The following is a 16930-nucleotide window of genomic DNA, read 5'->3' on the forward strand; positions in this document are numbered from 1 at the left end:
GTTCAGCAGAAGAGAAATCTGCCCCCGGGGGGGCAGAAACCACTAGACAACAGGGATTGATTTTAGTCAGTTTCACGCAAGGGAAGCGACCCCTTAGGCAAGGGTCAAGTTATTTTAGGATATTTCTGCCCCACTGGGGGCAAATTGGCCTATTTTAATTAGACCAATCTGCCCTCAAGGGGGCAGAAACCAGTAGGCACCAAGGATTTTTTTGATTTTTTTACAGATGGGTTGCGACCCGTTAGGCAAGGGTCGCTCCCCTAGGGGGCACATTTATTTTAGGCCATTTTCTATTAGACCCATCTGCCCTGGGGGTGGACGGGGGGAGAAACCTCTTAGGCACCAGGGATTGGTGTGTGGGGACTGGTGTGTGTGTATGTGTGTTTTGTTTGGGGGGCAGCGCCATGGGCAAGGGTCATTACTGTTGTCCATTTCTGCCCCCCTTGGGGGGCAGATCAGCCAATTTTTGTAAGGCCCATCTGCCACTCAGGGGGGCAGAAAGCCCACCAGAGACCAGGGAAGCTTTTAAAAAAAAAAAAAAGTAAATGGGGACAAAGTTGTTCTGTCCACTTGTGGGCAGATGGGGCAATTACCCCCGATCCACTCCCCGGGGGGGGGGGCAGAAAGCCTGCTAGATGCCAGGGAATAAAAAATAAACAAAAAAGTAGGGTGGTGGCTACCAACCAGTATGGGCATGGTTATGCCCCCACCCCGACTGAAAGGGGTGACAGACTTTCAGCTCTCCCCCTGCACACTAAAACATCTTATCCCGCAGCAAGCAAGAGAACATTCGATTATTTTGGGCTTTGGTTTTACATTTCGGCCATGAGAGCTTGTCTGCTCTCAAAATCGTCCCACTGGGAATGGTGAGGGCTGCACTTTTTGGACTTTGGGACGCTGCTGTGTAGAAAAATCTGTGAGACCTAGACACATCTGAAAACTAAACATCTGGGTGAGTCCAGGATGGTGTGCTTCACATGCACCTGCAACATTGTCTTACCCACAATACCTTCAACTTTGCTTGAAATCACACATTTTTCCTACATTTTTGTGATGGAACCTTCCGGAATCTGCAGGAATCCACAAAATTCCTACCACCCTGCATTGTCACATCTATGCTGATAAAATTCAGCCCCACTTGTTAGCCTAAAAACGTTTTTTTCCAAACTGCCCTTTTGGACCCGCTTTGGTTCCCTCTCATTTTTGACATGTTTTTGGCTCTTCCCTGCCCCACAGGCACTTGGGCCCACCTACACAAGTCAGGTCTCATTTTTACCAGGAGACTGAAGGGGACGTTGGGTGGTAGAAAATTTGCCCCTGTGCAGTGATCCCACACAGAATTAGCTAAATTTGAGGTTTACTGAGGATTATGGGCAAAAAAATCCTGGGAGATCCACGCAAGTCACACCTCCCTGGACTCTATAGGGTGTCTAGTTTTCGGAAATGTTTGGGCTTGGTAGGTTTCCTTAGATGGCTGCTGACCCCAGGACCAAAAACGCAGGTGCCCCACGCAAAAATAGGTAGTTTTGTATTTGATCATTTTGATGTGTCTACATAGAATTTTGGGGCATTTCCTGTTGCGGGCACTAGGCCTACCCACATAAGTGAGGTACCTTTTTTTATTGGGAGACCTGGGGGAATGCTGGGTAGAAGGATGTTTGTGGCTCCTCTCAGATTCCAGAACTTTCTATCACCGAAATGTGGGGGAAAGGTGTTTTTTTCCCAAATTTTGAGGTTTGCAAAGGATTTTGGGTAACAGAACCTGGTGTGAGCCCCACAAGTCACTCCTTCCTGGATTCCCCTACGTGTCTAGTTTTAAAAAATGCACAGGTTTTGTAGGTTTCCATAGGTGCCGGCTGAGCCAGAGGCCAAAATCCACAGCAAGGAACTTTGAAAAAACATGTCAGATTTCTATGGAAAAATGTGATGTGTCCATGTTGCGTTTCCTGTTGCGGGCTCTAGGCCCACCCACACAAGTGAGATACCATTTTTATCAGGAGACATGGGGGAACACAGAGTAGCAGAACAAGTGTTATTGCCTCTTGTCTTTCTCTACAGTTTTTCCTTACAAATGTAAGACAGTGTGTAAAAAAGACGCCTATTTGAGAAATGCCCTGTAATTCACATTAGTATGGGGACCCCAGAATTCAGAGAAGTGCAAATAATCACTGCTTCTCAACACCTTATCTTGTGCCCATTTTGGGAATATAAAGGTTCCCTTGATACCTATTTTTCAGTCTTTATATGTCACCAAATGAATTGCTGTATACCCGGTATAGAATGAAAACCCATTGCAAGGTGCAGCTCATTTATTGGCTCTGGGTACCAAGGGTTCTTGATGAACCTACAAGCCCTATATATCACCGCAACCACAATAGTCCAGCAGACATAACAGTATATTGCTTTTGAAAATCTGACATCGCAGGAAGAAATTACAGAGTAAAACATGGAGAAAAATGGTTGTTTTTTTCACCTCAATTTCAATATATTTTATTTCAGCCGTTATTTTGTGTAGGAAAACCTATTAAGATCTATACAAATGACTCCTTGCTGAATTCAGAATTTTGTCTACTTTTCAGAAATGTTTAGCTGTCCGGGATCCAGCATTGGTTTCACACCCGTTTCTGTCATTAACTGAAAGGAGGCTAAAAGCACAAAAAAAATAGTAAAAATGGGGTATGTCCCAGTAAAATGCCAAAATTGTGTTGAAAAATGTGCTTTCTGATTCAAATCTGCCTGTTCCTAGAAGCTGGGAAGATGGTGATTTTAGCACAGCAAACCCTTTGTTGATGACATTGTCAGGGGAAAAAACACAAGCTTTCTTCTGCAGCTCTTTTTCCCCATTTTTTTTAAAATGAAATCTTTGCTGTATTTTGGCTAATTTCTTGGTCTCCTCCAGGGAAACCTACAAACTCTGGGTACAACTGGAATCCCTAGGATGTTGGAAAAAAAGGGTGCAAATTTGGTGTGGGTAGCTTATGTGGACAAAAAGTTATGAGGGCCTAAGCGGAACTGCCAAAATAGCCAAAGAAAGGCCTGGCACCTGAGGGGGGAAAGGCCTGGAAGCGAAGGGGTTAATGGCAATACTTTTTGATGATTAAGCGTGTTTGGCAACTGTGTGCATGTTATTTGTGTAGCGCTGTTTTTTAAATGAAAGCTGAAATCATTTTCAATTTAAGAATCCATTCCCATAGCATGATTTAGCCACTTTATTTTTTAACCATAAAAGCCATAAGACAAAAGCATTTGCTTTGCACAACAAAGTACAAACAAAAACACAACAATTCTTGAAATACTGTTACAAGCTGGCTGAAATTTCAAAGGGAAGAGATCTTATATTGTGCTAAAACATTTGCCAGAGTCTCGACAGTGAATGGGTGTAAACAGTGTGAATTACACAACATCACCATATGTTAAGTGCTCCATCTGTCCCTCACATAGATAGTTTTAGGGGCGAGCGCAAAGCACTCCGTCCCTCTTCTAATCTCTCTTTAGGGGATTTTAACCACACCCATGCTAAGTCAGTCACTTACATTGGTTCTTGGGCTTGCCTTTTCAAATCCGCTTGTTTTCATTCATAAAAGGCATCCATATGTCATGCCTTTTCTGGTGTTTAGCCCTCCTCGAGAGCACCGGTAAACTACTGGAGACATACGAGGCACCCTGTTTTCTGTATGGTTTCTGGACTACTTTTTCTATTTATTTCGCAGCACGATAAAACACAGCGTGATCGCGCTCGTTTTTTTGTTTTTCATTTAATGTGGAGGAAAAAAAGTCCAGTTAGGAGTTTACAACGCTAATAGCTCTAACTCGACGTAATGTGAGATCCGTTGCTTTGCAAATGCTTGTTTTATGTTACCTGTTATTTCAGCAATCAATTTAAGCCGCCTCCCCGGCGTGTAAACCCACCACATCCACCAAGATTCCAGCTAGAGCACTCTGCCGTGGCACGGGCGACTCATTTTAATAGCTGTGCAATTAGCTAAAGTATTTTCTATTGCTCTATAATGCAGTTAACAAGTTTGTCTGCAAAGTGGCTTACAGAACATTTGCAATACTGTGCGTTTATGGCAGTGTTTTAGATATGTTTCAATGCTCATCTAAATTCTAGTCTTTCACTTCCGTAGACAATGGAATAGGTTTTAATTTCCTGGTTAATTTAAACATTGTTTGCAAAAATGCTTCCATAAATTATTGTCTGCAGCTTTGTGTCACAGCCGGTGTTGTTTAAGGTTTGGACAGCATTGCTGCAAATGGAGACCTGCTGCAAAATAACAGCGAGCTGGCATCTTGGCATCCCAACCATTTCCTTGGGAGACGATTACAGCCCAAGTATGTTAAACTGTATTGTCGTGGGCTCATGCAGTGTGCACAAACACTCACGGCATTTAAGATAAAGCACCTGAGATGCTGTAAGACTCACTGATGTATTCTGGTCTTCTTCACCATTTGATTCGGGAAGAATGAAGTACTGTTTCCTAGCATTGTTTGGGAATAAGAACTCATTTTTAAAAATATATGTCTCTCACTCTCTTTCCATGTTACAGGATTATCAGGATCATGTGTGTACTGTTAAATTACACAAAAGATTATTCTGCTGAAGCAAATTACTTTTAAAATGTTGATTATATCAGGGCTTTGCTAAAACGTATCTTTCTATTGGCAAAATTATGTTTTGAGACATGTCCGTGATTGAGTGGAATTCTATAGATTGTCATTGATCAGAATTAAGAACTGTCTTGTAACAGTTTATTCAGTTAAACCCATCAGTGCCTGATAAACATGCCATATCGTGATGCCAGGAAACTTGAACAATTTTGATTAATCTCTGCTGTTTGTGAAAGTATATCCTGTTCTTAGTTTGCCAAATAGAACAGATTGATTTTTGTGACTTTGGGATCAATATACACCATGTGGGTTGCTTGGTTCTGGGGCCCATGTTTTATAATAATGTTTAGTTGTATCAGGCACACCACACATCATAACATATTATAAAAACAAATAATGCTTTTACAATTATGTAATCATATTAGATACCAATAGTATTCATGTTAATTAAAGTTCTCCAGCTCATAGTTTTTGTGCAAGGATTAAGCAAATAGATGGATAAAAATGCACAGTGGATTTTAAATATTTTCTGTTTTGTCTCTGTAAGTTTCATGACAGGTTTATGCTTTTAATTCCTTACAGGGTATACGATTTATGAAAAAAGTGGGCCTAAATTAACAGTGGCATATGCTTTTCTACAAAGCACTTATTGCAACAGTCTCCATCTCCTAAAATATTCTCAGATGTTGGAATGGGACAAGGAGTAGTTGTCATGTGGCACCATAAAGATCTGACCTCAGTTGCTTAAATTGCCTGAGCCCACCAGTACTGCCCACTGGGCACTATCGTTTTCCTCCTCAGGGAAGAGCAATCCATGTGTACCCAGCCTTTAGATTGGTCACACTTAGTTGGTGTAATGCACCAAAGGCAGGCTTGTCTGCTTCTCCTCCAAACAGGTGCAGCACCACTGTGCTCGCTTATGTCCTGCTTCTAATTCCAGGCCTGCATTTGTGTGTGTCCCTACAGTGGTGTGTCTCTCATTTCACAGGACAGCAGTAAGCTGTGCATGATTGATGACTGCATGTGGATCGCTGCCAGTCGTTCACTACTTTCCAGCCAGTTTCCCAGAAGTTGCCAGACGACCCCCATACCATCCCCAATTGATTTACCCAGGATCACAGCATGTTGAATCGACGCAGAGACTCAAACCTGGTTCCCCAGTTACAAGGTCAGCAGCTCTGCCTTTCCCATGCATTAGGTGTGTTAACCCACTACCCCTCTCCCGTATGCTCTAAAACGATAGTAATGCAAGCATTGGAAAAGACAATAGATCTTGCATAGGCAAAACCTATTGACTTTGCCAATGCTTGTTAAGTTTTATGTATAGATCCAAAGAACATCTAAACCCCGTTGCTGTTACAGAACGAGCACATGCTCATGAGGGTTCATGTTTTTCCTTATTCTGTAATGATTTGAAGGACAAATTGAACCGACAGTCTCATAGTATGACATTGTTGGCAAAAGGTAATGGCGACACGTTTTACTGACAAATCCAAAAAGCACGAATATATTAATCCACTTTTAAAGATCTACAAAGCCATGCCCGTTCCTATTGCCTCCAAGGGAAGTGAGCAAGAAGGGGATACTCGCTCAGTCCTTACTACAGGACACCTGTAATTCACTTGTCACTCTCAGAACAACATAGCTATAATATTTTCTTGAAGAGTTTGGATAGATTAGGGAGATTTTATTTGTACAGACGTTTGGGAGTAATATTAAGAATTGACAAAGTGTAAAATTAATAAAAAATAAAAATGCTGCTGAAATAAACTACTTTTTAGGTGGATTTATATATGTACAGAAGCAAAATGCTGTCACTGGAACTGACTAATTGTAAGGGAGTAGGAGGGTTTTCTCTCTCTCTCTCTCTCTCTCTCTCTCTCTCTCTCTCTCTCTCTCTCTCTCTCTCTCTCTCTCTCTCTTTCTCTCTCTCTCTTTCTCTCTCTCTCTTTAATAGCTAGTTTAGTTAGACCTTAACATTTGTTTACAAATAGATAAATCCACAGAAAGAAACAGAAAATTGTGCCCCATCATGCACTGCTTATGACCTTATTTACAGTACAAATGCAATACAAAACATTTCTAAAGTGCGTGGCTACCACTGAAAATGGGCGTCCCAGCGCTAACAGCGTCAGGATGCAAGGACAGAAATACAACTACGAATAAGTAATAGGTACCAACTATTTATCAAACAAGTAGGTTTTCAAAAGTTTCAAAGAAACAGATTGAGAAGGTACCATAAGAAGATACACAGGCAGTGGAATCCATAGTTTGGCAGTCACATAAGAAAATGATTTACCCCTTCTCCTTGCCCTGATGATCCTCGGCACCAGAAGCAAGTTTTGTCCACTGGTCCTAAGGGTTCTCTCCTGCTGATAAGACTGTAGTTTTTTCCTCAAATAACCAGGTCCTTTTAAGGTACATGCTCTATACACAAAAGTAATCGCTTGAAACTTAATGCGGCTAGTGATGGGTGCATCACTAATGATGACGTGTCCGACGCACGAGCAGGGAGCTTCAAAACCAGCTGGGCTGCCGCATTCTGGATAATCTGTAACCTATAAAACAAATAGGCTGGAAGACCCAGATACAGATTATTGGCATATTTCTAATTTTGAAGTTATCAAGGCATGGATCACAGATTTATGGCAGTTCTCCGGGATCAAATGAATCATTTTCATGATCGATTTCAACATCAGGAAACAGCTGGCAGAGACAGCTCTGACTTGGGGTTCGAAGGATAGATTAGCATCATCAAATTTTACCCTCAAGTTACGAACCACTGAGGCCAGCGAGGGGGAAGCCCCTTGCTGAGGGGGCCACCCAATTAGAATCATCCAGGTGATAGTTTGTGCTGAAGAAAACAATCTCAGCTTTATCTGAGTTTAATTTGAGGCAGTTCACCCTCATCCAAGTCCCCCCATCTCTAGGACAATCCCTGAATGCAGACAGTGCCCTGATGTCCTTTTCCTGAAAAGAGAGCATCAGCTGCATTTCATTTGCGTAAGAGATAATTCTAATGTCTCAAGCTTCAACCAGGCTGTCCACAGGGGCCAGATAGATATTAAAGAGATTAGGGCTCAAAGCAGAGCCTGCAGGAACCCCACACACCATGGTTTACCAAAGAAGTAAAGAGTGGAAGAAAAACCCTTTGAGTGCGGACCTCTAAATACAATTTCAACCAGGCCCAGGCCAGATCCTGAACGCCCACTTAACATATTCTATCTAAAAGAAAGGCGTTGGAGATCATATCAAATGCCACTGACAAATCAAGTAGGACCACCATAGCTACTGTGCCCTGATCTAGATTAACCTTGATGAAGTCAGGGACCTAAAGAGCAGTTTCTGTGCTATACCCTGTGTAGATGCTTGACTGGGAATCATGGATAAAGTTATTAACTTCCAAAAAATAAGAAAAAAATGATGGTTCACCCATTTCTCCAGCATTCTAATGCTGGCTGGGACCAGGGGAGGGGCGGAAGTTTCTAAGCACCTTAGGGTCCGCATATGTCTTCTTCAGTAATGGGAGCAGCATGGCCTGCTTCCAACTTCAAGGCACAGTAGCTGTCTCAAGTGACGCATTCATCAACATAAGCAGGAAGGGGAGATTATTGGAGCAACTCGCCGCAGAAAATGTGGTGGACATGGATCTAAAGGAGATCCCGATTTGCTGCTGGACAATGCGCAGGATACATCCTCACATGTGAGAGGGTCAAAATTGGTCAGTGAAGGGCCTGAATGAGGCGCTCTGTCCATGCACACCACAGGAGCACGTTGTAGGGGACATTTCTCATAAATGCCTTGGATTTTCCTGTGAAAAAAATCAGATAGGTCTTCACACAAAGTGCAGAAAGGAAGGCATTTTGCATAGTAACCGGACGCAAAAAGGAGTTCATCACTCGGATCAGTTTGCAAGGTTTAGCACTCATGGAAGTAATGGAAGATGAAATAAACTCCTTATGAGCTTTGCTCACTGTCCTGCATAGATTGCTTAAGGCAGTTTTATATGCAGCTTTTGCAACAGGGTCATAGGCCTTCCTCCATCTACGCTCAAGATTTTTGAAGTAAGATCTTTCTGCTTTTAGTGCATCCATAAACCACAAGGCGGCAGGCCTGGCTCTCCATTGAGAAACTGGTTTGCAAGGTGCAATGCGGACAAGTGCAGAAGTAATCCAGTTACCAACCATGGCAACATCCGCACAGACTGCCCCAGTAAGTTCAGGTGACATTTCCAGAAGTACCTCAAAAAACAAGTGCTCGGACACTAGATTCAAGGATCTGGAGATTTTCTGTAAAGAAGGTTGCCTACTCCTAGCACAATCCATAACTAGATTGAACGACACAAGAGAGTGATCAGACCATAAGACTTCTAATTTTAAGACCACATGTATATAAGAGTGAGAAAAATTCATGTCAAGAGTATGCCCTGCATTATGAGTTGGCCCAGCCACGTTAGGTAAGATTGAAACCTTCTAAGGTATCCAAAAAAAAAAAGCTTACTGCGGCGCAGTTAGGGTCATCATTAGCCAGATTAAATTCACCCAATAACAAAAAAACTTGATCGCAGAATCAACAACTGACCAATTAGGTCCATTAAGGAGTTTAGAGAATCAGACGTGCAGTTGGGAGGTCTATACACCAATAATCCAGTAACCGAAAAGGAGTGGCTGAGGGTGATAGTAAAAGAGAGGCCCTCAATGACCTCTACATACTGAATTCAAAAGCCAAATGTTATTGAAAGAGCAATATCCGGCCCAGAAGAGGCCGAGAGCCATGTCTCTATTAGAAAAAGAAGATCATAGTTATTTCCTGACAACTCGTTGATTTCGAAGGAGTGTTTAGGAACAGACCAACAGTTAATTAGCCTGGCAGAGAGCAACCGCTCTTCCAAGGTTTACCCAGCTATGAGGGCTGACTAGAAGCAGGAAAAGCAAGAGGCACAACATACTCCTTTGGAAAGTTAAAAACAAAGCCGCAAGTTTGACAAGTTTGGTTGGACCTCAAATCTCAAAAGGTCTCAGGCTTAGATTTCTTGCAATGAGCATAGTGTGAAGATTGGAAGTTTAGTGCAAGTAACCTTTCCTTGGTATAAACAAACTTAAACAACAAAAACTCTCACCCGCAGCATGGCTGGTGCCGGACCCGATCTGGGTGCGTAGGGATACTGATGTGCTTGCCTTAAGCACGCCAGCGGTGCACCTGCTGCATGGGTCTGCTGCCCATCCGCTGCATCTGCCGGTTACATGTCATCAAACAGCGCCTCTTTGATGAAATCGGGAGAGAAGCCGGCAAGGAAATGACAACAAGCCCCAATAGTGCTCAAAAACGTTTTTGCCGCTCCCCAGGCCAGTACCCCACCACAAAATCAGGAAGGTTTAAATAAAGTGCAGGAATATTAAAAAGCCAAAACGTTTAAAAAACACAGTAAAACCTCACTCAAAAAGCATTTACTTGTATCCGAGGCCGCTGCACATCCACAGCATCTCCCTCATCTATTCATGACATCATGGCATGTTAAATGACATCATTGATGACATAACTGATAATATCTCAAATGACAATTCTGACGACAGCTTTGAGAGGTGCCAATGCACAGCGGGCATTAGCCACAGGACCAGGCCTTGTGCCCAACTGTTTGTGAGCGACAAACCCACACCGCAAATAGCCTTCAGACAGCATGTAACAGGAACTGGCTGCAGGGACAGGCCAGTTCATGAGTCCAACCATCCATTGGTGACCGACTCCTATTGCACACAGCCTTCTGCAAAGCATAGCAAGGGTTGACTACAAGGCCTGGTCTTCGGAAAGACCTTGCACCCAATTCTTCGAGGGTGACCAACCCTAACTATGCATCTCCTGCTTTGTGCAGTGGAAGTTAGTTCCAGGGCCTGACCCATGCCCAGGCATTGCACCCACTCCTCCAAAGGTGAGCAATCACTGCTGCACACAACCTTTAACTTTGTGCTGCAGTGGCTGGCCACAGAAACATTTGTGAGCAGGCAACCCCACATCTACATGGCCTTCAGCACTGCACAGCAAGAGTTAACTGCAGGCCCAGGCCTTTAGCCAGGCCCATCATACAACTCAGTGCAGCAGACAACTCTCACTATGCATGGCCTTTGGCCACGCACAGCAGATGTGGCTGCAGGGCATGGTCATATGTCCATTCCTTCAGAGACAGTCAACCTCTGCTGCCTAAGACATTAGGTCCCTTTTTCTAAAATAGTTTTTATGGTTCACAGTCTAATGTGAACCGCAGTATCATAGAGAAGGACCACCGTGACATCATCAATAAGATCATTTGAGATGTCATCAATGATGTTATCTATTCTGTCATGAGGGATGTCATATATAAATTGATAAGAAGTGTGAAATGGGGTACGTGTTACAGTTAGTTTACCTAAGAAAAACTGATGCAGCTCAGTGTTTTTTGTTTTTTTTTACTATGTATTATGGATATAACACTGTGTTTTTTAGTGGAATTCAGGTGATTTTTAAAACGTACAATAAACTGATACAAATAAAGTTAACCATAACAACTTGAACCTTCGGTTTCTCAGTGAATTTCTTTTGTATCATATCCCATATCCAGCTGCTCGTTGTGTCTAACCACCTATTTGCAGTCAACACCCATTACACACAGTATTTGGTCATGCTTAACATGAGTTGGCCACTGCACCTATCCTTTGGCCAGGCCCGGAAACCAATTCAGCGCATGCTCTGTTTTTTGGTTTTAGGATCAGAGGATCCTTTAATGAGATTTTTAAACTTTCATTGGATCATGAACCTTCCTAGTGGCCTGCAAGTCTGCTTTCAGATTGGGGGTACCTGCAAATATGCAAATATGGATCCATTCCCATGAAAGTTGCACTAATTCTGTGTCTCAAAGCCAAGATTTGTGGATCGTGTTGCCATGGTTGGTGCCAGAAACCCAACCACAGGATCTGCAAAACCCATCATAAATTTGCACTTTTAAATGCAATAATAAAAATTGGGGGCTTTGGGGTGCTTTTATATGCTTCTCAAGGACAGTACCCCTTCAGTGCCTTTTGATTTTTTTTTATGGCTTGCAGACTGAATCCCCATGTCCTGTAATGTTGGCCACAGCATTTTTCCTGATGTTGTAGCAAGCCAATCAAATCTCTTCCAATTACGCAACTTCGGGTTTGAAGAACCAAAACATTTGACAGGGGATAAAGCTCTTGTACAATCAGAATGTTTTTTTCAAATTTAGGTTCATAGAAGTAGACGAAACTAGATTTGTGGGACTCCATGACTTAACCACACAGGTACCTCTACATTTTAACCTCTTCAAACCCAGCTGGGAACACTTTCTAAATGCTAATTTCTCAAAAACAAAGGATTTACACCACACTAATGAAAAGCTCTTCCTTGGGTAAAGTTCTACTCTCATGCCAAGTTTGGTGTAATTCTGTTCAGCTGTTTTTTGTCTCAAGCAGCAAAGAAGCCTTTGGGTGGTAAATATGAAATGTCCCCTTTGAGCCCTCTCTCCCCCCCTTTTTTTGCTTAATTTTTGCAAATCTGCACAAAATTTGCAATGAAGAACCCAAAGTGACTCCACCTTTTTATTTAATTCTGTGCACATCGGTTAAAGGGCAAAATATGTTTTCCAAATGGTTTGAAAAGTTTTTCTCTGGGCAAGACCTTAACAAAGAGGATGTGGAAAAGGCCTGCACTTATTTTAAGTTTACAAAATAGAACTGGGTGGAAAAACTAAAATAATGAAACCATCAGTGAGAGCTTACCTCCCTCTTAACTGTTCAGTGGGCTTGAAGAAGTACTTATTTTGGATTGGCAGTATATTTTAGAAAGCTCAAAACTAGTTGTATGTTAAAAGATCTATCATTGCTGGCAACTGGCAGCCTGGAGGAGCTTCCTGGGATCAAACTGTGTCTGCTCACACTGTTCAGTCTCTTGGGAAAAACACATAGGGCCTCATTACGACCCTGGCGGCCGGCGATAAGCTGGCGGTAACATCTCCAACAGGCAGGCAGTGTTCCGCCAGCTATTATGACTGCGGTGCAATAGCCACAGCCATACCGCCGGCCCCTCCACTATACCACCAGGCTTCCGCCTGGTGGTCATAATGCCCAGGGCAGCAGTGCAAGCACCGCTGCCCTGGGGATTATGAGTCCCTTACCACCAGCCTGGCCACGGCAGAAAACACCACCATGGAAAGGCTGGCGGTAAGGGGGGACTTGAGGTGCCCCTGGGGGCCCCTGTATTTACCATGCATGCCTTGGCATGAGCAGTGCAGGGGCCCCCAGGCACAGCCCCATCGCGCATTTGACTGCCCAAATTTCGGGCAGTGAAATGCACGACAGGTGCTTTCGGACCCGCTGCACATCAGCATTGCCGCCGGCTCTATTACAAGCCGGTAGCAATGTTGATGTGACTTTTCCGCTGGGCCAGCGGACAGTAACACTGTTACCGTCCGCTGGCCCAGCAGAAAAGTCCAAATAGGGAGCCAGAAATACCACGAGCACTGGCGGTATACTGGCGCCCGCAGCTTTGGCGGTCTTCTGTGAAGCCTGCCGAAGTTGTAATGATGGCCTTATTGTTTTATGCGTATATTATTTAGGTTTTGTGAAAAAGGTAGATCTTTCTCGCACTGAGGAGTTTGGTCTTTAAACAGTGGCGCCTGTCATATGCCTTTTGTGTTTTTACCCTTAGAGTACTCAGATCTGCCTTGGTCTTGAAAAATCCTTTTGCCTCAGTGCAATTCACTTAATTTATTTTTAAGGTTGAATCAATGTTTGCAGGTGCTTTTAAGCACTCTTATACATATTAATAGTTTTTTTCATCTTGATTCATATTGTGTGATGTCTTTATGAAATGTAAATCTGGCTTTATCTAATGTTTCATTTTTTTCAAAATAAATCCTATTAAAATTGAATTGAAAGGCTGAGTCAGCCCCACGTTTTACTTGATCGTGCACATAGATCTCAATAGTAAACTTGTAGTCACTGAATGCCCCCTGTTGATGTTAATGTTGTTTGTTAATATTTAACCCTGTTTTCAATATTATTGTTATGTTTTTTTAGACAAAGAAAATTCACTGATGTAAAAGTGAAATTCTATGCAAAATGCCGAACAAAGCGCAAGAGGTATGAAAACTAGGATATGATATCCCAGTCTGTTAATGTATTTAGGATATCATTCTGTGTTTGCTCATATGTAGGACTGGGAAAAAGTAAGGAGACTGGTGCTCTACTCCCTTAGATAATAGGTATATACACACACTATGTGAGATTGGGCACATTGCCCCGCAGTAATATGTCTGTGGTTTCTTAAGTAGTATGTGCCACATTCAGGTCGCTACAGGTAGGCAGAAGCCTTTGTTGTACCTCAACTGTAAATGGCTGAGTGGTGGTGAGCGCAGTTTTGCTTTGCTTAGTTGTATAAAATGGCAGGTCAAAGGAGGATGATTTGTGAGTGGCGGATGATCTTGATGAAGACTGAATGAAAAGGAAATCAATTTGTTTTAAAATGGCACTTGTGTGAATGAATGAAACTTAATTCTATTAAATTTTAAAAAAAGAATCTCCAAATGTTACAAATATATTCTAGCCTGTAAATCTGGTTTTCTGTAATGTCATGGGATTGATAAAAAGACATTAAATGAATGACGAAGGTTCACAGATCTTTATAAGAAAGCCCATGAACCAAAGTTCAGTGTAGCCATAATATTCTTTAAGTAATGATATGTTATGTTACAATTTATTTGTAAAGAGCTCATACGCAGTTACTTCTTGCAGCTTTACGGAGACAACCTTAAACTCTTAACAGTGACTGGGGGAAAAGGCCAGGAGATTCTTATTAAAAAGACAGATTTTCACGTGGCCTCTACAACAGAGAAACTTTGGCCCATATTTATACTTTTTGACGCTAAACTGCGCTAACGCAGTTTAGCGTCAAAAAATTTAGCGCCGTCTAACGCCATTCTGAAGCGCCATGCGGGCGCCGTATTTATGGAATGGCGTTAGCCGGCGCTAGCAGACCGGCGCTGCCTGGTGTGCGTGGAAAAAAACCACGTAGACCAGGCAGCGCCGGCGTAGGGGGAAAATGGCATTAGGGCGTCTTAAAATGGGGCAAGTCAGGTTGAGGCAAAAAAATCGCCTCAACCCGATTTGCGCCATTTTTTTCGACGCCCAGACGCCATTTAAATGACTCCTGTCTTAGTAAAGATAGGAGTCATGCCCCCTTGCCCAATGGCCATGCCCAGGGGACTTATGTCCCCTGGGCATGGTCATTGGGCATAGTGGCATGTAGGGGGGCACAAATAAGGCCCCCCTATGCCACCAAAATAAATTAAAAATATAAAAAATTATACTTACCTGAACTTACCTGAATGTCCCTGGGGTGGGTCCCTCCATCCTTGGGTGTCCTCCTGGGGTGGGCAGGGGTGGCAGGGGGGGTCCCTGGGGGCAGGGGAGGGCACCTGTGGGCTCATTTTGAGCCCACATGCCCCTTAACGCCTACCCTGACCCAGGCGTTAAATAGTGGCGCAAATGCGGGGTTTTTTGACCCGCCAACTCCCGGGCGTGATTTTTGCCCGGGAGTATAAATACGACGCATTTGCGTCGCCGTCATTTTTTTAGACGGGAACGCCTTCCTTGCATCTCATTAACGCAAGGAAGGCGTTCACGCAAAAAAATTACGCTATTTGCCCATACTTTGGCGCTAGACGCGTCTAACGCCAAAGTATAAATATGGCGTTAGTTTTGCGCCGAATTTGCGTCGAAAAAAATGACGCTAATTCGGCGCAAACGGAGTATAAATACGGGCCTTTATTTCTCCCTGCAGACTCAAAGGGGGAGTGTTCGACAATTTGGCTGCTGCAGCAGAAAAAAGCACGGCCTCCGTAAGTGACTGGTCTGTTCCTAGTGGTCACAAGCAATAATTGATTTTCTGATCTGAGGAAGAGTGATGGTTGATAGAAGGAATATGTGTTAGCCAGAAGAGAGGGTGATTTAAGGTGTAAGGCCTTTTGGACAATAGCAAGGGCCTTAAAGGCTACCCCAGATTGAATTGAAAGCCAGTGTAGAGATTGCAGTACTGGTGACATATGTAATCTTCTGGCAGTTTTTGTAGCATTTGTACTGCAGCTTTCTGAGCAAGACGCAGTGGATGTAACATTTTGTTCTGGAGATTCAAGGTAGATTGGATTAGTGTAGTCAAGACAAGATTGAATGATAGCGTTTACTACAGGCATAGAGAAAGAAGGCTCAATTAATGAAAGAACCTTTGGTAAAAAGCAAAGGTGGATAAAACAAGTGTTGGTCATATTTAAGGATTGGGCTTCCAGGAACAGGGTGGTCTCTAAAAGAAGTCCTAAGATCTGAACCGCTGTGTAATATCTGTGGGGCTGACCATTATACTTACTGTAAGTTCAGGCCCCATTACTTTAGAAGGTGGAGGCAATTATGTTTTCGGTTTTGATCAGGTTCATCTTCAGGAAGCTATTGGCAGCACATCCCCTAAAAATGGCCGGCTTTCTTTACAGGTATCATCTTTTGATTGAGAAACTCTTGCACACTAGATAGGTTAAAGATGATTAAATTCAAAATAGAGAAGTTTTTATAATTCTGTTTTTTTCATCAATATCAAAAGTGTTGCATTTACAAAATTTCTTATTGGCCTTGCATGCAAAGTTTCAGCACCTTTATATTTTGTTCCCTTCCTCAAGATAGTTTATGTTCTGCCAACTGTTAAAATGTAAGCTCTAATTTCAGTAATGAAAGTCTGTTACAACGGAGATCTGTCTTCAATTTATTTGGAGCATCTCCCATTGTAGTTTCCTTATAATCTGCCTTTCCTTGCAATGTCGGGATTTTCATTTCTTCATTAGTCCTTTTCATTTCTTCATTAGTCCTTTTCATAAGGTCTTTTTCTTTACCTTTTTACTCATTACTAAGCGACCAAGTACTCCTTTCTGGAAAGTCCTTTCCTTTTTCTATCTATGGCGTATCTATATTCTGTCCTTGGCTGAGGTGTTGAAATGTCCACCAGTTAGGAACTTGCCACTTAAAAGCGGTAGATCAACAGCAATAAAAAGGGTAAAAAAATGTCAATATCTATATTCTCAATTCTTTTGTTTCTTAGCCCATGTTTAAAATCTGCAAAGGAGGCTATTTTCTCTCTATATGTGTTCCATTACTAATCTGTTTCAGCAGCAATTTTAAGAGCCCAAAACATCTGGCACTGGCATCATGATACAATGGTGTCAACACGTCTATATACAAATAACAAAGTATTAAATAGTATAGATAAAATGTTAACCCAAAGTCATGATTCATAA

General features: G+C 42.6%; 1 protein-coding gene across 2 annotated transcripts in view; it reads left to right on the forward strand.

Moving 5' to 3' along the window:
* The window catches only part of LOC138249191 (THO complex subunit 1-like), a 41109-nt gene that overhangs the window by 13170 nt on the left and 11009 nt on the right, over positions 1-16930 (forward strand). The window contains exons 1-2 of one of the 2 annotated variants that reach the window (XM_069203183.1): positions 5649-5776; positions 13674-13736. In XM_069203183.1, the coding sequence (XP_069059284.1) occupies positions 13716-13736 (21 nt within the window). In that variant the 5' untranslated portion in view covers positions 5649-5776; positions 13674-13715. Of the gene's footprint in view, positions 1-5648; positions 5777-13673; positions 13737-16930 lie in introns of those variants that run through there. The other variant, XM_069203182.1, reaches the window with a different exon arrangement.

The sequence above is a fragment of the Pleurodeles waltl genome, chromosome 8 (genome assembly GCF_031143425.1).
Source record: "Pleurodeles waltl isolate 20211129_DDA chromosome 8, aPleWal1.hap1.20221129, whole genome shotgun sequence".
NCBI classification, from domain to species: domain Eukaryota; kingdom Metazoa; phylum Chordata; class Amphibia; order Caudata; family Salamandridae; genus Pleurodeles; species Pleurodeles waltl.